This window comes from Chiloscyllium plagiosum, chromosome 43 (genome assembly GCF_004010195.1).
Source record: "Chiloscyllium plagiosum isolate BGI_BamShark_2017 chromosome 43, ASM401019v2, whole genome shotgun sequence".
In the NCBI taxonomy this organism is placed as follows: Eukaryota; Metazoa; Chordata; class Chondrichthyes; order Orectolobiformes; family Hemiscylliidae; genus Chiloscyllium; species Chiloscyllium plagiosum.
This window is the reverse complement of record NC_057752.1, coordinates 11255160-11275213: the sequence shown is the minus strand read 5'-3', so window position 1 is coordinate 11275213 and position 20054 is coordinate 11255160. Positions and strand designations below refer to the sequence as shown.

At 42.8% G+C, this 20054-nt stretch overlaps 1 protein-coding gene across 13 annotated transcripts in view; it reads right to left on the bottom strand.

Moving 5' to 3' along the window:
- Positions 1 to 633: 633 nt before the first annotated feature.
- The window catches only part of pou6f1 (POU class 6 homeobox 1), a 139223-nt gene continuing 119802 nt past the window's right edge, over positions 634 to 20054 (bottom strand). For 5 of the 13 annotated variants that reach the window (XM_043682028.1, XM_043682034.1, XM_043682032.1 and 2 more), the window contains one exon: positions 634 to 10423. In XM_043682028.1, the coding sequence (XP_043537963.1) occupies positions 10018 to 10423 (406 nt within the window). In that variant the 3' untranslated portion in view covers positions 634 to 10017. Of the gene's footprint in view, positions 12573 to 20054 lie in introns of all 13 variants that reach the window. The other 8 variants (XM_043682029.1, XM_043682042.1, XM_043682041.1 and 5 more) reach the window with 8 other exon arrangements.

Below are 20054 nucleotides of genomic sequence, written 5' to 3'. Positions count from 1 at the left end.
TGTACAAAACTCTGGTGCGGCCGCACTTGGAGTATTGCATACAGTTTTGGTCACCGCATTATAGGAAGGATGTGTAAACATTGGAAAGGGTTCAGAGGAGATTTATCAGGATGTTGCCTGGTGTGGAGGGAAGGTCTTACGAGGAAAGGCTGAGGGACGTGAGGCTGTTTTCGTTAGGTGACTTAAGGAGACTTAATAGAGGCATAGAAGATGATCAGAGGATTAGATAGGGTGGACAGTGAGAGCCTTGTTCCTTGGATGGTGGTGGTTAGCACGAGGGAACATAGTTTTAAATTGAGGGGTGATAGATATAGGACAGATGTCAGAGGTAGGTTCTCTACTCAGGGAGTAGTAAGGGTGTGGAATGCCCTGCCTGCATCAGTAGTGGACTCGCCAACATTAAGGGCATTTAAATAGTCATTGGATAAACATATGGATGAAAATGGAATAGTGTAGTTTAGATGGGCTTTAGGTTGGTTTCACAGGTCGGCGCAACATCGAGGGCCGAAGGGTCTGTACTGCGCTGTAATATTCTATGTTCTAACCCACAAATTACCAAGGTAAATGGGAGTTTATCAAATGAGCAATCTAGTTCAATGCAATAAGTTAACACAACACAAATGTTTAGTTCTGTACTGTTAAAATAATGCTTTATTATTCTTCTTTCAGCTTCTATCCACAAATTATTAGTAGCAGACCATTATTCACAATTATATATTGCTTGCAGACCCGGGGAATTTTTCTGTTACTGATTTCTTTGACTATTAATTACAATCTTTAGAATTTAAACTCAGCAACAAAGAAAAAAGACAGTACAATTAGTCATAAAGAGATCATGTACTTATTGCACCCTTTCATGTCAGGGAGTCATTTTTAAAAAATAATCATCCATTTCATCTTATTTTGAGTATATTTTAAACTACTTACAATTTTTAGTAAATACAAAAATGGAGTGTGATGTTGTAGCAAATCAAATATGCCACTTTCAATACTGATGAACTGAACGCTGATGACTGCATTGCTTTATTTGAGTTGTTCAGAGTACTGAGCAGCAGGTTTTTTTTTAAAAAATCTCATTTTACAAATTTCATTGCTCTGTGATTTCAACACATTAGAGATTGCATTCAGTCAGGTTAATATGGCCAGAGTGAAATATGATTATCTGGAGTTTGGAAGGAAATTACCGTCAGAGGTTCATGCCAGTCGGGCTTGGATGCAGGCAGTTTCACAGCTCTTAAAAAAAAAAAACACCCTGTAGTTTACAGGATGGGATTTGCAGCAAGTTAGAGTTACATTGTTTATCTCTGGAGTGTTGGCCTCTGTGAAAACTGACGCTCCGTGGCTGCCAGCTTCCTGTTCGAAAGAGGTTTCCCTTAGCAAAATCAATACTTTATAAAGGTTCAGTTCGATATTACTTAAAATATAAATGTAGTTCTTCTGCAGCATATCTGAGAAAGCTGTGGCATTCTTTCCACTAATAAAGACAGGTTTCACTGCATATCATGTATTTTAATTATTTCAGCAATCTTCCACAACCGATGAAAGGAAATCAAAATGTTTTTAAGGAACTAATTAGCTTCAACAACAAGAAAAAAAATATTAAAATCATGGAGTTTACAACATGTGAAGAAACTCCACTGTGTTCGCCATGTTACATGTCTTTGTACATGCATATGGACATAGATGCACAGATTTCTTTATCTGCTTTTTCAGGGATTTTTGGAATAAACAGACGAAGATTATGATATATATCATTCATCCAGGTAATTGACAGAATCAATATTTCGTTCCATATTTTTTGTATAGGATTAGAAAAAGCCAATCAGGTTGTTCCTGTATCTAGAAATGATCACATCCCACCACAATCACTATATCCACAACTTATAGTTTGTTAGCTCCCAATACTTGTTACAGTAGTTCACCTCATAAATTCAGGACTCTGCCCAAAGTAAGTCAATCTGAATTGTTGTTTCACTCCCCTTCAAAGGTGGAGGCTATGAGTGAGGATTTACAGCAACATTTCTGCTTTCTTTAAAATCAGAACAGAAGTCTACCAGATTTTGTCAAATCATTCCAAAACACAAATGAAAGAATACGAAAACAAATTTCTATTTCAATAAAAATTCTTTTGCACTTGCAATATAAATAGAATAGGCATATGAAATGTAACTAACAAATATAGTTCATTAGTAATGAATGCATATGTTCACTCATAGCTTTGCTACTGATAGCTTATGCCACCTCTAGCAATGACATCTCATGAGCATGAATGGGTGCCCATTTGAAACCAACAATAAGAAACTTTTACTGTCTTCTCCATCCTATTATTTAAGGAAATTATATTCTTAATCGGCTTTATGTGACAGTTCTCATTTCCTCATGTTATCTTTCTCAGTCTTTTCCTATTATACACAACTCAGAACGTTATGCTCCCTTTATTAAGTTGCTGACCACATTTTCCCAATTAGCTAATATATGCATGAATTGCTTAGTGGGAAAAGACAACTGCATGCACAGTTTTTGTTTCACATCACACCCACCACACCTCTTATATCCCCAGTGATGTTTTTCTCTGGGCATTTCAAATCAAAGTGGACTCGCAGTAGTCCATCTTGAGGCCTGAACTATAGCCACTCCCTCTGGTGGCTTGTCCAAAGTGTGTGGGCCTATACAATGAACTGGAAGACATCATAGCGGAACTGATCTGTCAATCCTGACTTTGTCCGATTGTGTAAAACAGATGATTGGAAGTCAGCAGTTGGTTCTACATCTCAGGTAATCTTACCTCATAACAGCCAAAGCCAACCTTCTGACATACTGATTACATTCCTTCCACGACACTCTCATCATAGGTTGTGCAGGGACACAACCTACTTTCTAACCTCTACTTCCCCTCTGATGACATGCTGACTGCTACCCCTGGTGCCTTTGTAACAAGTAGATTGGTACAGCATCTACAATCCCCTTCATGGTGGGCTGAGTACAATCTCCAGCCCTCCCACACTTTTGTCGACAGACTGCGATCATTCATTCACATGACAGAATAATTAGAATCTGCACTAGTTAAAACCTTCACGGCATCATTAGCTGCAAAGAGCTTATCCATAGAATCCCTACAGTGTAGAAGCAGGCCATTTGGCCCATCAGGTCCACACAAACCCTCCCATCCCTGTATGTCCCATGGCTGAACCACCTAGCCTGCACATCCCTGGACATTATGGAAAATTTAGCATGGCCAATCCATTACTTGCACATCTTTGGACTGTGGGAGGAAACCCATACAGCCAAAACCCACACAAAGTCACCCAAGGCTGGGATCCAACCTGGGTCTCAGGTGATGTGAGGCAGCAGTGCTAACCACTGTGGCACCCAGACTTGAAAATGTCTGATGGTTTTGAAAAGTGCTATATCAATACAACTGTCTTTTTTACCCCAAATCCTTCAGTTGATTTACTTTGGAAATACTTACAGCAATAAACCCTGAAAAAGCCTAAAATGACTTATAACTCATCAAATATATCTATAAATATATCTGAAAACTACTTGCATCCAAGAAAAGATTCTGTAGCTCTGCCATAACATTAAGTTGAATGTCCTTCAGCAATTTTGTATTAAAATCTTGTGCCTCCTTCCTGCCACCATAGTAACAGAGGCTTGGTCTAATCTTAACATTATTTTAACTACTGCATTTATTAAAATTATAAAATATCTCCAATATTAATATCCTAAAATAAGCAGTGTAGAATTACCTCAGGAATTTCACACCATAGGTTAGGCAAATTTCAGATAGGAGGAAACAGTTTCAAACCTATAGTTACACCTTGATATTCCTACATTGAGCAAGAAGTGACGTTACAATCACTCCTAGGCATTTGTCTTCCTCAAGAAGTTTTTGTTTGCCTAAAATTTCTCACTTCTTGGTGGGATGGGAATTTGCCCAAATACACATGCACAGATGTATCAGGCTTTCAGTTTCTGAGTTTGCCAAATTGCAGTTTCCCACCTCTTCAAGTGAATGGCAGAAAATTGTGGGTTGGCAAGGACAGAATCAGGAAATCCTAGCCACAACTGTAGGAGACTATTCAATACAGCAACATCATAGTCCACACTGATCCTGTTCTTGTCCAACACCTGAATCTGTGCATTTCCAGATTGACCAGGAGATTACTTTGTCTTGGTCTTGTCCTTCACCCAGCTGTTCCTTGGTCCTCCTGTTGCCTGGTTGAGATCAGCTAATTCAACACAGACTGCTGATTCAACCGAGAACCTTTGTGTCCAAATGGCTTCGATCAATGTTGTGCAGTGCTTTTACCCAGATGACCATCAGGGGCCCTGTGTGTCAGTTCACAGCCCATTTAAAGCTGACCATTTATTGCTATTTCATGAAAGGAGGGAATAAAATTAAACTGCATTCAGAAACCTTCATTGAACATCACATGAAAAAATATATAATTTGTCCAAAATATCGCAGGAGCAAATAACTGTGCAAAAAAAATGTTGTACTCATTAATTAGATTGGAACTCATTATTTTCCTTATTTAGATCTTGATTTTAGGATATCACTTAAAGGTATACTGTGTGGTTTATTGGATAAAGTATCCCATGATTGTGTGTTTTATTTATAACTATTTTATGCACAACAATGCCACTGCATCAGAATATGTTTGTTGTTGCCTAAGCATCTGCTCAGTAATACAAAATGAGACAGTCCTAAGCTTGATGCCTGGTCTGTGCCAATCTTTCAACAGCCCATGCATGGTAATGAGTCTGAGAATTCCTGTGTTAGAAAAATAAATAGAACTGCTGTTCCTGATGACAATCCTATGGTAAATGCATATTTGTGGACATTTAAGTCAGTTGATCTCTGATGCCCTTGTGATGAAATAAGCTGGCAACACTCCTTGATTAGGCTCATACTTGGAGAAGGGCTCTTGATATAGTGTATCAGAATAAAAGACAGTACTTTCAGAGAGGAGGTGATGAAAATGGACCAAGTGTGTCTGGAGCACCACATCAAAAAGCACCACTGTGACTGTAGCAGACTCCAACAGCCTGTTCCAGTAATACTGATTGCCTTGTGAGAGCAATATGGTGGCAACAATATAGTGAGCTTTTCCATTAAGCTGGCATTATTGGGGGCATAAGCAAAGGTGGCAACACAATGGGGCTGTGGGAGTTGGCAATACAGTCGAGCTTTAAGTTTCCAAATCAATTCAGAAGTCTTGTGCTCCTCCTGCTGTCCCTACTACGCCTGTATGCTCTCAGCCCGCTGCTTGGTTGTTATCACTGGATACTGCCGTTGCTGCTGCTGGCTTTTGCTGCTTGCTTGGCTTGCTGTTTGCTTGCTGTTGCCTGCTTGCTTAGCTTGCTGCTTGCTTGCTGGCAGTTTGCTGAATATAGATTCATGAAGGAACTGGTTGGTGTTTATTTGGGTCAATTATTTCAACATGACAGGTTAGGGAGGCCCAGGGTCAATGCTTCCAAACTCTGTGGGACCAGAACTGGGGAGAACTTTGGGCAGTTCCTCTCTGCCCCAGAGAACAATGAAACCATGGAACAAGTTGGTGCAATGAATGCTGACTCACTTAATTTTTTCCAAGAAAGTTGGATTGATTTTGGGCTGCAATGATGATCACCTTGTGCACAAGGTAGGTAGTCAGTCATATAAATTGGAGTTGATGAAACCTCTTAGTCTATGTCTGATTGTCTAGAGGGGTCAAGCACAAATTTTCCTTCCTTCTCCCAATTGTTTGGGGTTTTTAATTGGTTTCTCCCAGGAAATAATACAGCTTCAGGTGGGTAGGGAGTGACTGTATAGAGACATGTAGCACTTTGCAGTTATATGGGGCAGGCTAGACAGACAGGCAAGCCTTTTCTATCTGTTATTGCCATGTCTCCAAATAACTCTGTAAACTGTACCTCAGTTTCTTGCCAGAACAACAATTCTGGGACTCCAGTCTCAGACGGTATGGTTAATTCTTCATGCCCTCGGGACAACTAAAGATGGTCAATGAATGTGGACTTGTTGGAATCAGGTCAAACCCCAAGATTCAATTTGTAAAAGACTCACATACGCTGAGGATGGAGGGATAGTTGTTCACAAAATTCAGAAACAAATTTAACCAACGATGCACATAAACATGAACCATGTTGCCTCATTAAACCCATACATCCATAAAAATCTGCAACTCGTGTCTCTTCTGCGATGGTAGGAAGGATAGTGGCTACATACTGACCTGGCCCTGGGGCAAGATATTCTAATCAGAGTATCCGAACCATAGCATTTTAATGTTGAATACTTTACATTTAGAGTAAATAGTAACTTTTTTCCGTTAAAAAAAAGTATATAAATATCAGATTACTACTGCAATAGATGTTCAGGTGCTACCAGGAGGCTTCCCAATGCAGTTACTTGCTCCTCAAATGCAATCACGTCACATCTTTGTCACATATTTAGTATTTTGGTTTATTATAAATGAGAAAAGGCAATCCTGCAATACAGGGTTGGTGTGATGGCATCACCCTGTACATATTATGCCATAGGAAGTCCATATGGTAAATGTCTTCTCAAAAATTCCAATTTGTAATTTTTCTGGAAATGGTATAAAAAAGGACAGTAGGTAATTGTGGCTTTGTGCTTTTGTGTAAAATGGTGATAACCAATTGGCAACTTAACGTCATTGGAAATAATACATTAGGAGAGCTGCCATTGCACAAAATCAAGATCTGTTCCACTGCATGTGAAACATTCCACGAGCCTGAACAGCTGGCTGACCCAGGAAACCACTGTTCAGTGTCTTCCAAATGTAGCTCCAGATAATACCTCTCGTTGGGTCTTCGAGCCATTTCATACAGTCTTTGTAACTTTAATCCCATAAACTCTCATGTTGTCTACTAATAAATGAGTTTCTATTTTGGACTGACCAAATAAGAGTGATTTTTCTCCATTAAGTGGAGCATCTCACAACAGAGAGGACATAAGCTAATACATGGCACTGTTTCACCTTACAATAAATGGATTTCCTGTTGATTTGGAGAAGTTAATGCCTTACCTACCTTCCCAGCTCAGGAAAGCTCATTCAAAGGATGAATTTGGATAGGAAATCAGATTTGGAAAGATGAACATATGCTATCCTATCCTGATAGAGAACAAAGTCGGACATTAGTATTGTTTTAAGAAGGTGATTTGCGCTGTCAGAGCTGTGATGGTCTTCTAAAGTTTTGGATATCAGTGTCATGGTTTTGAAAGAATATTTATAACTTTTTGAAGGGTTGTTAATTTTACATTATGAACCTAATCTCAAAATATCGCAGGTGATGCTTTTCTCCGACTGATTGCATTAATTACAATGTAACCAAAAATGAACCTCCTGTAAACTTTCATCCTTCTCAGTCATGCTTGCTCATGGACGCTGCTCACTGCAGTAAAGCAGAGAAATGAGAGGATTACAAAGTGAAACCCACACAAGGAATAAAAGTGGCTGATGTAATTTTCTCCCACCCTGGCCTGGAAACCTGAACTCCTTGTTGGGTACAGTTTCCCTTACATTCCCAGACCCAAATAGCCATTCTTCAAGTGAGCCATGACAACACTGTGGCCCCAGTTTTTACCTGAAACCGGGGAACATGGTGTGCAATGGTGGCACAGGGCTACGAGAATGCAGCACTGCACGACATAGAAGCACATCAGCTGGACGTAATTTAAATACAGCTTGTTGTCATGATACAGGTGCAAATGTGACTTCAACCTGCATGGTGAAAATGTTTGGCTGCTGCATTTACATGCTTAGTCCAACTCAAGCTTATGAATCCACTATAGGAACTTGTTTAATCACCTGATAAGGTCAGGAAAGGTCAGCACATGTCCTTGTCTACCCATCACTTGCTTTCATTCTATTTTCTGGCCTACTGCATTCACACTAAGTCTTGACCCTGCATCAAGGGTGACTGTCCCCCTCTCTCCTTCCCCTCACTGCTGCCAATGACCCAATCTCATTAAGTCTGAGGCACACACAGCACACCTTCTCAATTTGCACTGGAAGAAGGAACTTGTATTTCCACGGTGACTTTCCCATCCTCAGGTCGCTCTGAAGAGCTTTACTGCCTTCTTTAGTGGAGCCTCTATTTCAATGTAGGGAAATGTGATGGCTGGTTTGCATTTTGAGGCCACTATCCATAACTGCCTGACATCCACTCTTCTGTTGTTGTTTGATTCTACCTATCACTTTCCACACTACACTCAGAGGAAGCAAACATCCTTGCTACAAGGGGAGAGTGAAGGTAATGAAGGTAATCCGGACAGTGCCAAGACCAATATAGGGAACCCCAGCTTTAATTGAAGTGAGCCTGACAGATGAGGACATACCTGACAGAACAGAACCCAGCTAAATTCTCAGCATTGCTGATGACAAGGTTGGCGGTTCCATCGAGCTGTGTGATTGATTTCAATTTATATAACCAACTGCACGTTCAGCCACTTTGACTTATCAACCAGTAAGATGCTACACATGGACATTTACATTTTCTCACTGACTAAATGTTTACCCTTTCTTCCATCTTCCAGGTGCTGCATATCACCATGACAGAACATAACCTTAGAGGATGAAGATTGCTTGGAGGAAATCACCTGTCCTGAAGATGCACCACCACATAATACATGTGTTTCAGGTACCAGCGCAGAGGCTAGCATTCCGAGTTAGCACCTTAGTGAGATAGAACGGCCAGAACCTGATAATTCTCACAACCCAAGTGAGAAGGTTTTTGTGTGTCTAGAAACACTGCTCCTAATAAAAGGCCAAGGAGACTGAGCCTTAGTATGAAGGCTCATTAGAGTGGGGGTGGCCTGTAGTTAATATACATTCCCTTTCTATTGCTGGTGCACCTGCAGTTCCCTCATCGAGCCTTTGGTGCAGCTGCTCATCCTCTTCACTCCAATAGAATGAAGCTGGAGCAAGATCCATAAACAGCTTCTTCAATGAGCTGGTGAACACTCTTCAAAAAACAGTTCAAAGCAAACAGTGGTCATTGAATCACAGTCCACAATGAACTGAGTGTTGCAGCTTTTTTCAGATTAAGACCCCTCTATTTTCAGCACATCATCAGCCAATGCCCAAAGGTTGCTCAAACAATCTTATTGACCTGTACATCAATTAAAATCCAGGATCCAATCAACATCATAGGTCCCCAATTTACAGATCAACACAAGTCTCCCATCTCTCCATAGCAGGACACTCACCCACTCCAGTACCTGCAGTCATTAACATCATGGTAGCTGGTGCATTTTGCCATTTCTAGCACTTCATCCCCTCACCGTACCCTTTCGTGCCAGTCCAGTTGGGAAGTGTGTTTAATTAAGGCCACAGTTGAGCCTAGTTTCTCACCTGACTTCCACATATGCACATTTCTGGTATGATCATTGTGCAGCAATGAGACATATTGCGTTTTGTTCTCCCCACCTCTTGTTCAACTCCGGGATTCCCAGGTCTATTGTAGCACCTGCTACAGCTGTCTGCTTGAGGTCAGGTAACCAGGTATAGACTAAAGATCAAAACTGGCTGATACAAATCTCAGAACTCACAGGATAAATGTGTTCAGTCCTCGGAAAGCTAGATTGCAACTTGTAACATCCTCCAATGTATCATTTTACAGGGTGTGGACCCCTCAAGGCAAACCTTGCACAGTTGGATAGGTATCAGAGATGCTTAGTTGTTCAGAAGGTCGAAGTAACATGATACAGGAGAAGGGAGACTATAACTGACTGTGACATTTGACCTGAAGGACTGTGGGTGCTACAAAATGAATTATGCAGCAGCTTATGTACTACTCCTAAATGTTACTGTAATTCACTCTAATGGCTCCATCCATGTGGCTGTATACCACAATATGCCTTAGTAGACCGAAGAGATGCAGTGATCTGGGGATGTCTACTTTTGCTGCTGGGCCATTACCTTCTAAACGATCCTCATAGTGTTATTTATAAAAACATTGGAACAACTCACTGAAAGAGTCTTCTGTAGGTCAGCCTGTTCCAGCAGCGTTTACTGCGGAGTCCGATAATTGTTCAACTGAACCTCTTCCCGCCGTGTCATTCTGCTGCAGTCTCTTGATGGTGTTTTTTAAAGTCTGCCTCTTGTTGCAGAACCACACCCTAACCACCTCTCGGTCGTAGTTCAGCTGCTCGGCTATCTCTGTCATTTCCTGACCTGTGGGGTGTGTGTTTTTCTCAAAGTGGGCGTTAAGGATTTCCAGGGCCTGTGGTGTGAAAGATGTGCGTCGTTTGCGTTTCTTTGAAGGTTCACTACCCACGAACTCAGTGAGGTTCTGTATGCCCGCACGGTGTCGTATTTCTGCTTCTGTCAGCCATCTTTCTAGAACTGGCTTGATCTTCTGTGCACTTTTAGGAGTGATGTCCAATTTCTCAAACCTAACAGGACACAAAACTGTGCTATAATTGTCGGCCTCCAGACAACTAATTTTTACATCTCCAAAGAAACGTCAATATAATGTTCTTTTTCTGTTCTGATCACCTAATGCTTGGTACTGTTGAATGCCTGGATTGGTATCATAAAATGGTGGGGTTTAGATTTCTTACTTGCCTTCTGTTACTTCAGTTTGGTAAAAGATATGTGTGTGTGAGTCACAAGATTTATCTCTGCCCCCTAATCCAGCCAAATTTACAAACTCCTCCCCTCCACCAAACAAGCTTATGTCGCCTTGACTAGGATTTTAATTTGTTTTCCAGTCCGGAATCCCAGGTATTATTGCTGCTGGTCTGCTTTGGTGATCGTTTCTAAAGATTGGACTACAGCAAATAAAAGTTAAGGCGAATAAATTTAGTTTACAAACTTGTTATTTGAGATTTGCCTCGGCCCAAACATGTTTTAATTCTTATCAAATATTTATTTTTTTCTCCCTTACGAATTGTGGTTTAGTAGGTAGCACTTTTGCTACACTTAAATCAGAAAGTTATGTTCCATTCCATAGGTTTGAGAACAACATTTGGGTGGAAACACTTCAGGAGAACAGTGTAGTGCTTGTGTCACTGAATGAGAAATCCAGAGCAACCTGAAACAATCATCTAGGGACAGAAGTTCAAACCTCACCATGGAAGCTGGGACATTTAAATTCAGTTAACTGAATAAGAAACTTATCTGAAACTATTCGATTATTACAAGATCCTCATTTAGTATGGTCATGCTGTGATAGGAATTTGTTACTGACCCATGACTCCAGATCTACAGTTCTCAGCAAGCCACATTATGCATTCTCAGCTGAGAAGCCAGACATCCATTAGTCTGTTGAACTAGCTGCATGCATGACAAAACACTGTTTGATAGACTGCTCTTTCTCTTATATCTATTGTGGCACTTGCAGAAGTTTACGTACATCAGCTAAAGAGGCATTAAGCGATCATAGTTTTCGGGATTGATACTTTAAAAGTCTGGATGGTTGAAATGTTTGTAAGGAAGTTGTAATAACAGTTTCCTTTTAAGAGTAATGAATGACTGAATATTGGTGTTTAAAGCTTTTGCATACATTCTACAGAGTTCATTGGTTCTGCGCAGAGTGTACACTGGGTGAATAGGCACGGAAGTGCTTTAGGTTGGCCATGACTCCTTGAAAATTTGGCCTGACTCCATTTAAGTTGTGGGTGATTCGGAGATACCTGTCTCCATTATGAAGATGGATAGGTCGGGAGTTCTGGTGTGAGGGATCGTCACTCGAACTACCCTGCACCTTAATCCTGCCACGAGGAAAACTGAAGGCATTAGTGATTGGGTTCTATCCACCAAATTTCAAGGTCAACTAAGTCTTCTTGGCTCCCCAAAAATCCAACTCTGCAGGTAGTCCTCTCCCACCCACAACTACAGACAGGGATGTACATACTACATTTCAGCAGATGAGTTGCATAGGCAAGAGGCTCCAACAATCTGAGACAGCAATCTCAGTATCAGCAAAGGCTTGACTAAGTCTTTATTCCTCAATAGTTTCTTCACTCACATTATGTCTGTCATATGTTCACTGATGCTGCATAAAATGGCGATCCTGACCTGATTGGTCACAACAGCCAAAGTGTTGTCAATTGTATCTTCAGGCAGGATCATACCTACCTGTGAGGACTGTCAAGTGCAGTTCAAAGGAGCACTCCAACTACAGAGCACTTACTTAACTCAGGGAATTTGGTGAGTACATAAATTCAACATAGATAGGGAAGGTTCCTTTATTTATTTGCTTGTGGATTTATTTGTTCATGGGATATGTGAGTTGCTGGCAAAGCCAGGATTTGTTGCACGTCCTTAATCAAAATACTTAAACTAACAGCACCATGGGTGTCCCTACACCCCAAGGAATGCAGTGTTCAAGAAGGTAGCTCATGACCACCTTCTCCAGGGTAATAAATACTGGCTGAGTTAGAGGTGACCATATGTTATGAACAGAAGAATAATTGCCCTTGAGAAGACAATGGTGAGTTGCCTTCTTGAACCGATATAGTCTGTACACAGATGCAAATTAGTAGCAGGAGGAAGCCAGTCGGGCCCTCAATCTTGCTCCTCCATTCAATAGGACTGCAGCTGAAATAAAACAAAGAACTGCCGATATTGGAGATCTGAAACAAAAACACAAATTGCTGAAGAAACTCAGCGGGTCTGGTAGCATCTGTGGAGACAGAAACAGAGTTAACGTTTCAGGTTCAGTGACCCTTCATCAGGATTATGACTGATCTGATTACTCCACATTTCTCTGCCTACTGCCAATAAGCTTTTATCATCTTGCTCACCAAGAAGCTATCTAAATCTGCCTTCAAAGACAGTGCTTTCACCACTTTTTGAGGGCGAGAGTTCAAAAGACTCGCCACCTTCTGACAGAACCCATTTCTCCTCATCTTTGTCTTAAAGGGTGACACTTCATAGAGTCATAGTCATAGAGATGTACAGCACGGCATTCACACAGAGGGTGGTACATGTATGGAATGAGCTGCCAGAGGAAGTGGTGGAGGCTAGTATGATTGCAACATTTAAAAGGCATCTGGATGGCTGTATGAATAGGAAGGGTTTGGAGAGATATGGGCCAGGTGCTGGCAGGTGGGACTAGATTGGATTGGGATATCTGAGATCCCCAGTGCTAGATTCTCCTACAACAGAAGACATTCTTTCCAAATGGGATTTGGCACACCAACAGTGCTCTTAGGGAGGGAAATCCTGAAATGTGACCCAGCGAAGGAACAATGATATATTTCCAGATCAGGATGGTGAATAGCTTCGAGGGGATTTTGAAGGGGATGGTGTCCCCATGTATCTGCTGCTCTTGTCCTTCTAAATGACCATGCATTTGGAAGGTCCTATCGAAGGTTAAGAGACATAGGAGCAGAAATTAAGCCATTCAGCCTATCAAGTCTGCTCCCCCATTCAATCATGGCCAATAGGTTTCTCAATCCTATTCTCCCGCTTTCTCCCCGTAACCCTTGATCCCCTTGATACTCAAGAACCTATCTATCTCAGTCTTAAATATACTCAATGACCTGGCCTCCACAGCCTTCTGTGGCAATGAATTCCATAGATTCCCCACTCACTGGCTGAAGATGTTTCTCCTTATCTCCATTCTAAAAGGCCTAAGGCTGTGCCCTTGGGTCCTAGTCTCTCCTCCCAATGGAAACATCTCCCCAATATCCACTCTGTCCAGGCCACTCTGTATGTTTCAATTGGATTCTCCCCTCATCCTTCTAAACTCCATCGAATATAAACCCAGAGTCCTCAAACGTTCCTCATATGTTAAGCTTTTCATTCCTGGGACCATTCGAGTGAACCTCCTCTGCTCCAGGGCCACTACATCCTTCCGGAGATATGGGGCCCAAAACTGCACTCAATACTCCAAATGTGGTCTGACCAGAGCCTTATAGAGCTTCAGAAATACATCCCTGCTTTTATATTCAAGTCCACTCAAAATAAATGCCATCATTGCATTTACATTCCCAACTACTGACTCAACCGGGTCTAGAATTCCTAAGTCTCTTTGCACTTCAGACTTCTGAATTTTAGAAAATAGTCCATGCCTCTATTATTCCTCACCCTTTCCCACATTGTACTCCACCTGCCACTTCTTTGCCCACTCTCCTACCCTGTCCAAATCCTTCTGCAGCTTCCCCGCCTCCTCAATGCTACCTGTCCCTCTACCTATCTTTGTATCATCTGCAAACTTAGCCAGAATGCCCCCAGTTCCTTCATCTAGATCACTAATGTATAGAGTGCAAAGTTATGGTCCCAACACTGAGCCTTGTGGAATGCCACTTGTCACTGGATCTTGGGTGAGTTTCTGCAGTGAGCCTTGTAGATGGTACACACTGCTTCTGCTGAGTGTCGGTGGTGGAGGGAGTGGATGCTAGTGGAAGTGGTGCCAATCAAGAGGGCTGGTTTGTCCTGGATGGTGTTGAGTTTCTTGAGTGTTGTTGGAACTGCACTCATCCAGGCAATTGGGGAGTATTCCCTCACACTCCTGACTTGTGCTTTGTAGGAAGGTACTTGCTGCAAGAGTCCTAGCTTCTGATCTGCTCTTGTAGACACTGTATTTATATGGCTAGTTCCGTTCAGTTTCTAGTCAATGGTAACTCCTAGGATGTTCAATGATGGCAATGCCATTGAATGACAAGGGGTGATGGTTAGATTCTCCCTTGTTGGAGAAAGGTATTGTCTGGTATTTGTGTGGCGCAAATGGTACTTACCACTTATCAGCACAATCCTGGGTTACATCCAGGTCCTGATACATATGGGCACAGGCTGCTTTATTAATCTGACCTTTTAGTGAATAGGGAATGATCTGAGAGAGGGCATGGAGACAATTTGACTGAAGAGTGGAATTCAGAGGCGTTCTTTAGGTAAGCAGGTAAGGCGATTGTTTGCTGAGTTTTCAGGTTTCTTTCTTCTTTCAGCTAGGGCAATAGTTTAAATTAGGATCAGGCAAGTATATGTAGCACACTGAAGTTATAGCTTACACAGTTAAGCTACAGGTGCTGTGGGTCATCAATAGCAGTATTGTATTCAACCACAATCTGTAGCCTCATGTTCCGGCATATCCCCTAAATCTACCATCACCATCAAGACTGGGATTAACCCTGGTTCAATGGAGAGTAGTGAGGACATGCCAGGAGCAGCACCAGAGAAGGACATAAGTAAGACAAATAGAAAACAAGTTAATAGATTGGAGAAAAGATATCTGTGTAGGAACAGGGGTCGCCCATTTAAAACAGAGATGAGGCAAGCCTATTCCTCTCTCAGAGGTCGTAGCTCTTTGGAACTCTTTTCTTCAAAAGGTGGTCAAAGCAGAACCCTTGAATATTTTTCAAGTGTAGAAGGACAGAGTTTTGATATGAAAGGGGTGAAAAATTATCAGGGGAGAAGCTCAGAATCCGACCAACCATGATCTTATTGAATTGCAGAACAGGCTCGAGGGGCCGATGGGTCTACTCCTGAGAAGGTGCTGGATGCAGATTCAATCATGGGTTTCAATACGGAATTCGAGAAGCAGCTGAAGAGGATACATTTGCAGAGTGAAGCGGAAGAGAATGACTGGATTAGTTGCTCTTGCAGGGAGTCAAAACAAACACACTGGGCTGAATATAGCCATCTCCTGTGCTGATCTGAAGCACGTCTTGCAGCAGCAGCCCCAGCTCAGAGGCAATCAAACAGAAAGGCTCCTTGAGCCTGCACTGACAAAAGAAAACTTCTCTAAGTCTGCACTAGTCCCACTTTCCTGCAATAGGCCCAGAGCCTTGAATGTTATTGACATTTCAAATGCTCATCCAAGTACTTTGGGAAGGTTGTGAAGTTTCCTACCTCTACAACCCTCTAGGCAGTGCATACCAGAGCCCTACCACCCTCTGGGTGATAATATTTTCCCTCAAATCCTCTTTAAACTCCCTGCCCTTCACATTAAAATGATGCCCCTTTATTATTGACCCTTCACTTAAGCTGCTTCCTACTCACCCTGTCCATGCCCTCATCTTTTTATCTCTCACTGGAGCCACTGTGCTAAGAGAGGATGTGATCAATCCCCTTTCCCCCCAACGGTACTGATTGGGAGCTAGCTTGCCTTTTAGGCAGTGGAAATCTGCACTTTGAAGCCGCAATTTAAAAAATGCAACAACGTAAAGGGAATGGGATACAAGGAATTCCTTTTTGTAGATTCACTACAAACAATGGCACTTGGGAATATCTGTGATATGTGCAGTGGAGACGTGAGGTCTCTGGTTCAGCAAGCAAATGGTGGGTATGATTGTCTGCAAAGTAAGCAGGACTGTGGTGTTCCTGTGAAATTGATACGAGTCACACAGGAGAACAATGGAGCAACGGATGGTGTTCGGGGTATAGTAACTCAGTACTGCACAACGTTTGATATCATAACTAGGACAGGCAAGGAGAAAGAAAATTCTTTGGGCTGAAATAAAAGGCAGGTTATGTAGTCCCCTCTCCGTGTTAAAGTGAGTGAATTGCTCATCACATACACAAGGGTAACAGTATTTTCCATTACCTCTCAGCTGGAAGCACTCCTTCACATCAAGGCTTATGTGTAATCATACCACTAAAAGTTTCAAAACGCAAAACTGAGTGGTGCAACAGCTGTATTTTTGGTGCAATGAGTACAGTTTTAGGTCCCAGATAAAGCCTGCACTATGGCGCATTCACCTGGTATTGACCACATTGGACACCATCTTGGTGATGTCATTAGCGCAAGCGCTGGGAGTGCGTCTGAAGTATTGCAGAGGAGGCAGATTATGATATCAGCCAGACTGTAGAGTAGTATTGTGGTTGTGATTGAACTCATAATCCAGAGACCCTGACAAAGATCTAAAGGCGTGAGTTCAAATCCCACTATGGCAGCTAGGGGGATTTATATTCACTGTTGGAAATCAATCTGGAGTAAAAAAGCTTGTTTCAGTATTGGTGACAGTGAAACAAACAGATATTTGTTGCTGTAAAAACCCATCTGCCTCACTAATGTCCTTCAGGGAAAGAAATCCGCCATCCTTACCCTGTCTGGCTTACATGTGACTCAAGACCCACAGCAGCGTGGATGACTTTTAACAGTCCTCTGAAATGCTCCATCCAGCAAGCCACTTACCTGTGTTGTTAACACAAAGTCGAAGAAGAATAAATGCTTGATCAATCAGCATTGTCCAAAGCATCGGAAAGGACAAAGGCATAACCAGCCCAGTTGACTCCACAACCACCTTCTCACTAACGGCCAGGGAGTTGTGCCGAGAATAGGAAAGCTGTCCACAGACTAGTCAAGCAACAGACTGAACTGATGAATCAGTACTCTTTTAGGTTGAACAGCACTTGAAGAAGAGGGTAACAAGATTCTACTCTGAATGAGGAACTTTGATGGCTTGGAAACATTACTATTGACTGAGCTGAAGGACATTTCAGGCAGACTCATCCTGCAGAGGGGTAGGTGAACTGACAGCGGGGTGAAACCCACCAATCTAACTGTCACAGATCCATCTGTCTGTGACAGTATCGGTTGGAGTGACCATTGCACAGTCCTTGTGAAGAGGTCCCACCCTCACATTGAGGACACCCTCCATTGTGTTGTGAGACACTATTGCCGTGTTCAATGGAACAGGCTCAGAATAGATCGAGCAACTCAAAACTGGGCATCCACGAGGTGCTGTGGGCCATCAACAGCAGCAGAATTGTATTCAACCACAATCTTTAACCTTACAGCTTGGCATAACCCCCACTCAACCATTACCATCAATGCCTGGGATCAACCCTGGTTCAATGGAGACTGCAAGGGGGTCATGCGAGGAGCAGCACCAGGCATGAAGTGTCAACCTGGTGAAGCTACCAAACAGGATGACTTGCATGACAAACAGCAGAAGCAGCAAGTGATAGACAGAGCTAAGTGATCCCACAACCAACGGATCAGATCTCAGCTCTGCAGTCTTGCCACATCCAGTTGTGATTAGTGCTGGACGATTGAACAACTCACTAGAGGAGAGTCCTCAATGATGTCGAAGCCCAGCACATCAGCACAACAGACAAGGCTTAGCAAGACATGCCGAGTGGATGATCCATCTCGGTCTTATCCAGTGGACTTCAACATCACAGATACCAAACTTCAGTCAATTTGATTCACTCCACGATACCAAAAAATGGTTGGACACACTGGATACTGCAAAGGCTATGGGCCCTGACAACATTCCAGCAATAATACTAAAGACTTGTGCTCCAGAACTTGCCGCTCCCCTAGCCAAGCTGTTCCAGTACAGTTACAACACTGGCATCTACCCGACAATGTGGAAAATTGCCCAGGTATGTCCTGTACATAAAAAGCAGGACAAATCCAACCCGGCCAATTACCGCCCCATCGTTCTCCTCTCGATCATCAGGAAAGTGATGGAAGGTGTCACCAACAGTGCTATCAAGCAGCACCTGCTCAGCAATAACCTGCTCAGTGACACCCAGTTTGGGTTGCACCAGGGTCACTCAGCTCCTGACCTCATTACAGCCTTGGGTCAAACATGGACAAAAGAGCTGAACTCCAGAGGGGAGGGGAGAGGGACAGCCCTTGACATCAAGGCTGCATTCGACCGAGTGTGGCATCAAGGAGCCCTGGCAAAACTGGAGTCAATGGGAATAAATGGAAAATCTTTCTGTTGGTTTTATTCATACTTAGCTCAAAGCAAAATGGTTGTGGTTGTTGGAGGTCAGTCATCTCAGGTCCATGACATCTCTGCAGGAGGTCCTCAGGGTAGAGCCTGTAGTGATTGTAATGGGGTCAGCCAGGTGTATGTCTTAGAATATGAGTTCCCTGATTAGGGCTGTTCGTCTGGTCCAATCAGGGAGGCCTGGCTAACAGATATAAACAGAAGTGTTTTAACAGGTTGAGGCAGCGGGCCGTGGAGGTGGTCGTTAGGGCCGACTGCCTGCCCCTCTTCCGCGGTTACGTTAGAGCCCGGGTGTCCTTGGAGAAGGAGCACGCGGTGTCGACCAACACCCTGGAGTTGTTCAGGGAGAGGTGGGCGCCGCAGGGAGTGGAGTGCATCATTTCTCCCTCCAACTCTATTTTGATTTAGTCCCTACCCTCCCCCTCACTGTTTCGATCACACAGCTTTGCCGTTTTATGTGAAGGGCAGTGTTTGTCACTGGCATACGTTGGGAGCTTAGGCTGTCAGGGAAGGATGTGGTGGAAATGTGGAACTTTTTCAAAGAGCAGATACGACGTGTCCATGATATGTATGTACCTATCAGGCAGGAAAGAAATGGTCGTGTGAGGGAGCCTTGGTTGACGAGAGAGGTTGAATGTCTGGTAAAGAGGAAGAAGGAGGCTTACATAAGGATGAAGAAACAGGATTCAGACAGAGCAGTGGAAGGATACAGGATAGCCAGAAGGGACCTGAAGAAAGGGATAAGGAGAGCTAAGAGAGGGCATGAAAAATCGTTGGCAGATAGGATCAAGGATAACCCCAAGGCATTTTATGCGTATGTGAGAAACCTGAGAATGACGAGAACGAGGGTAGGTCCGAACAAGGACAGTAGTGGGAGACTGTGTATTGAGTCGGAAGAGATAGGAGAGGTCTTGAACAAGTACTTCTCTTCAGTACTTACGAACGAGAGGGACCGTATTGTAGAAGAGGAGAGTGTGAAATGGACTGGCAAGCTAGAAGAGATACCTGTTAGGAAGGAAGATGTGTTGGACATTTTGAACAACTTGAGGATAGACAAGTCCCCCGGGCCTGACGGGATATATCCTAGGATTATGTGGGAAGCAAGAGAAGAAATTGCAGTACCGTTGGCAATGATCTTCTCGTCTTCACTGGCAACGGGGGTGGTACCAGGGGACTGGAGAGTAGCGAATGTTGTGCCCCTGTTCAAAAAAGGGAATAGGGATAACCCCGGGAATTACAGGCCTGTTAGTCTTACTTCTGTGGTAGGCAAAGTAATGGAAAGGGTACTGAGGGATAGGACTTATGAGTATCTGGAAAGACACTGCTTGATTAGGGACAGCCAGCACAGATTTGTGAAGGGTAGGTCTTGCCTTACAAGTCATATTGAATT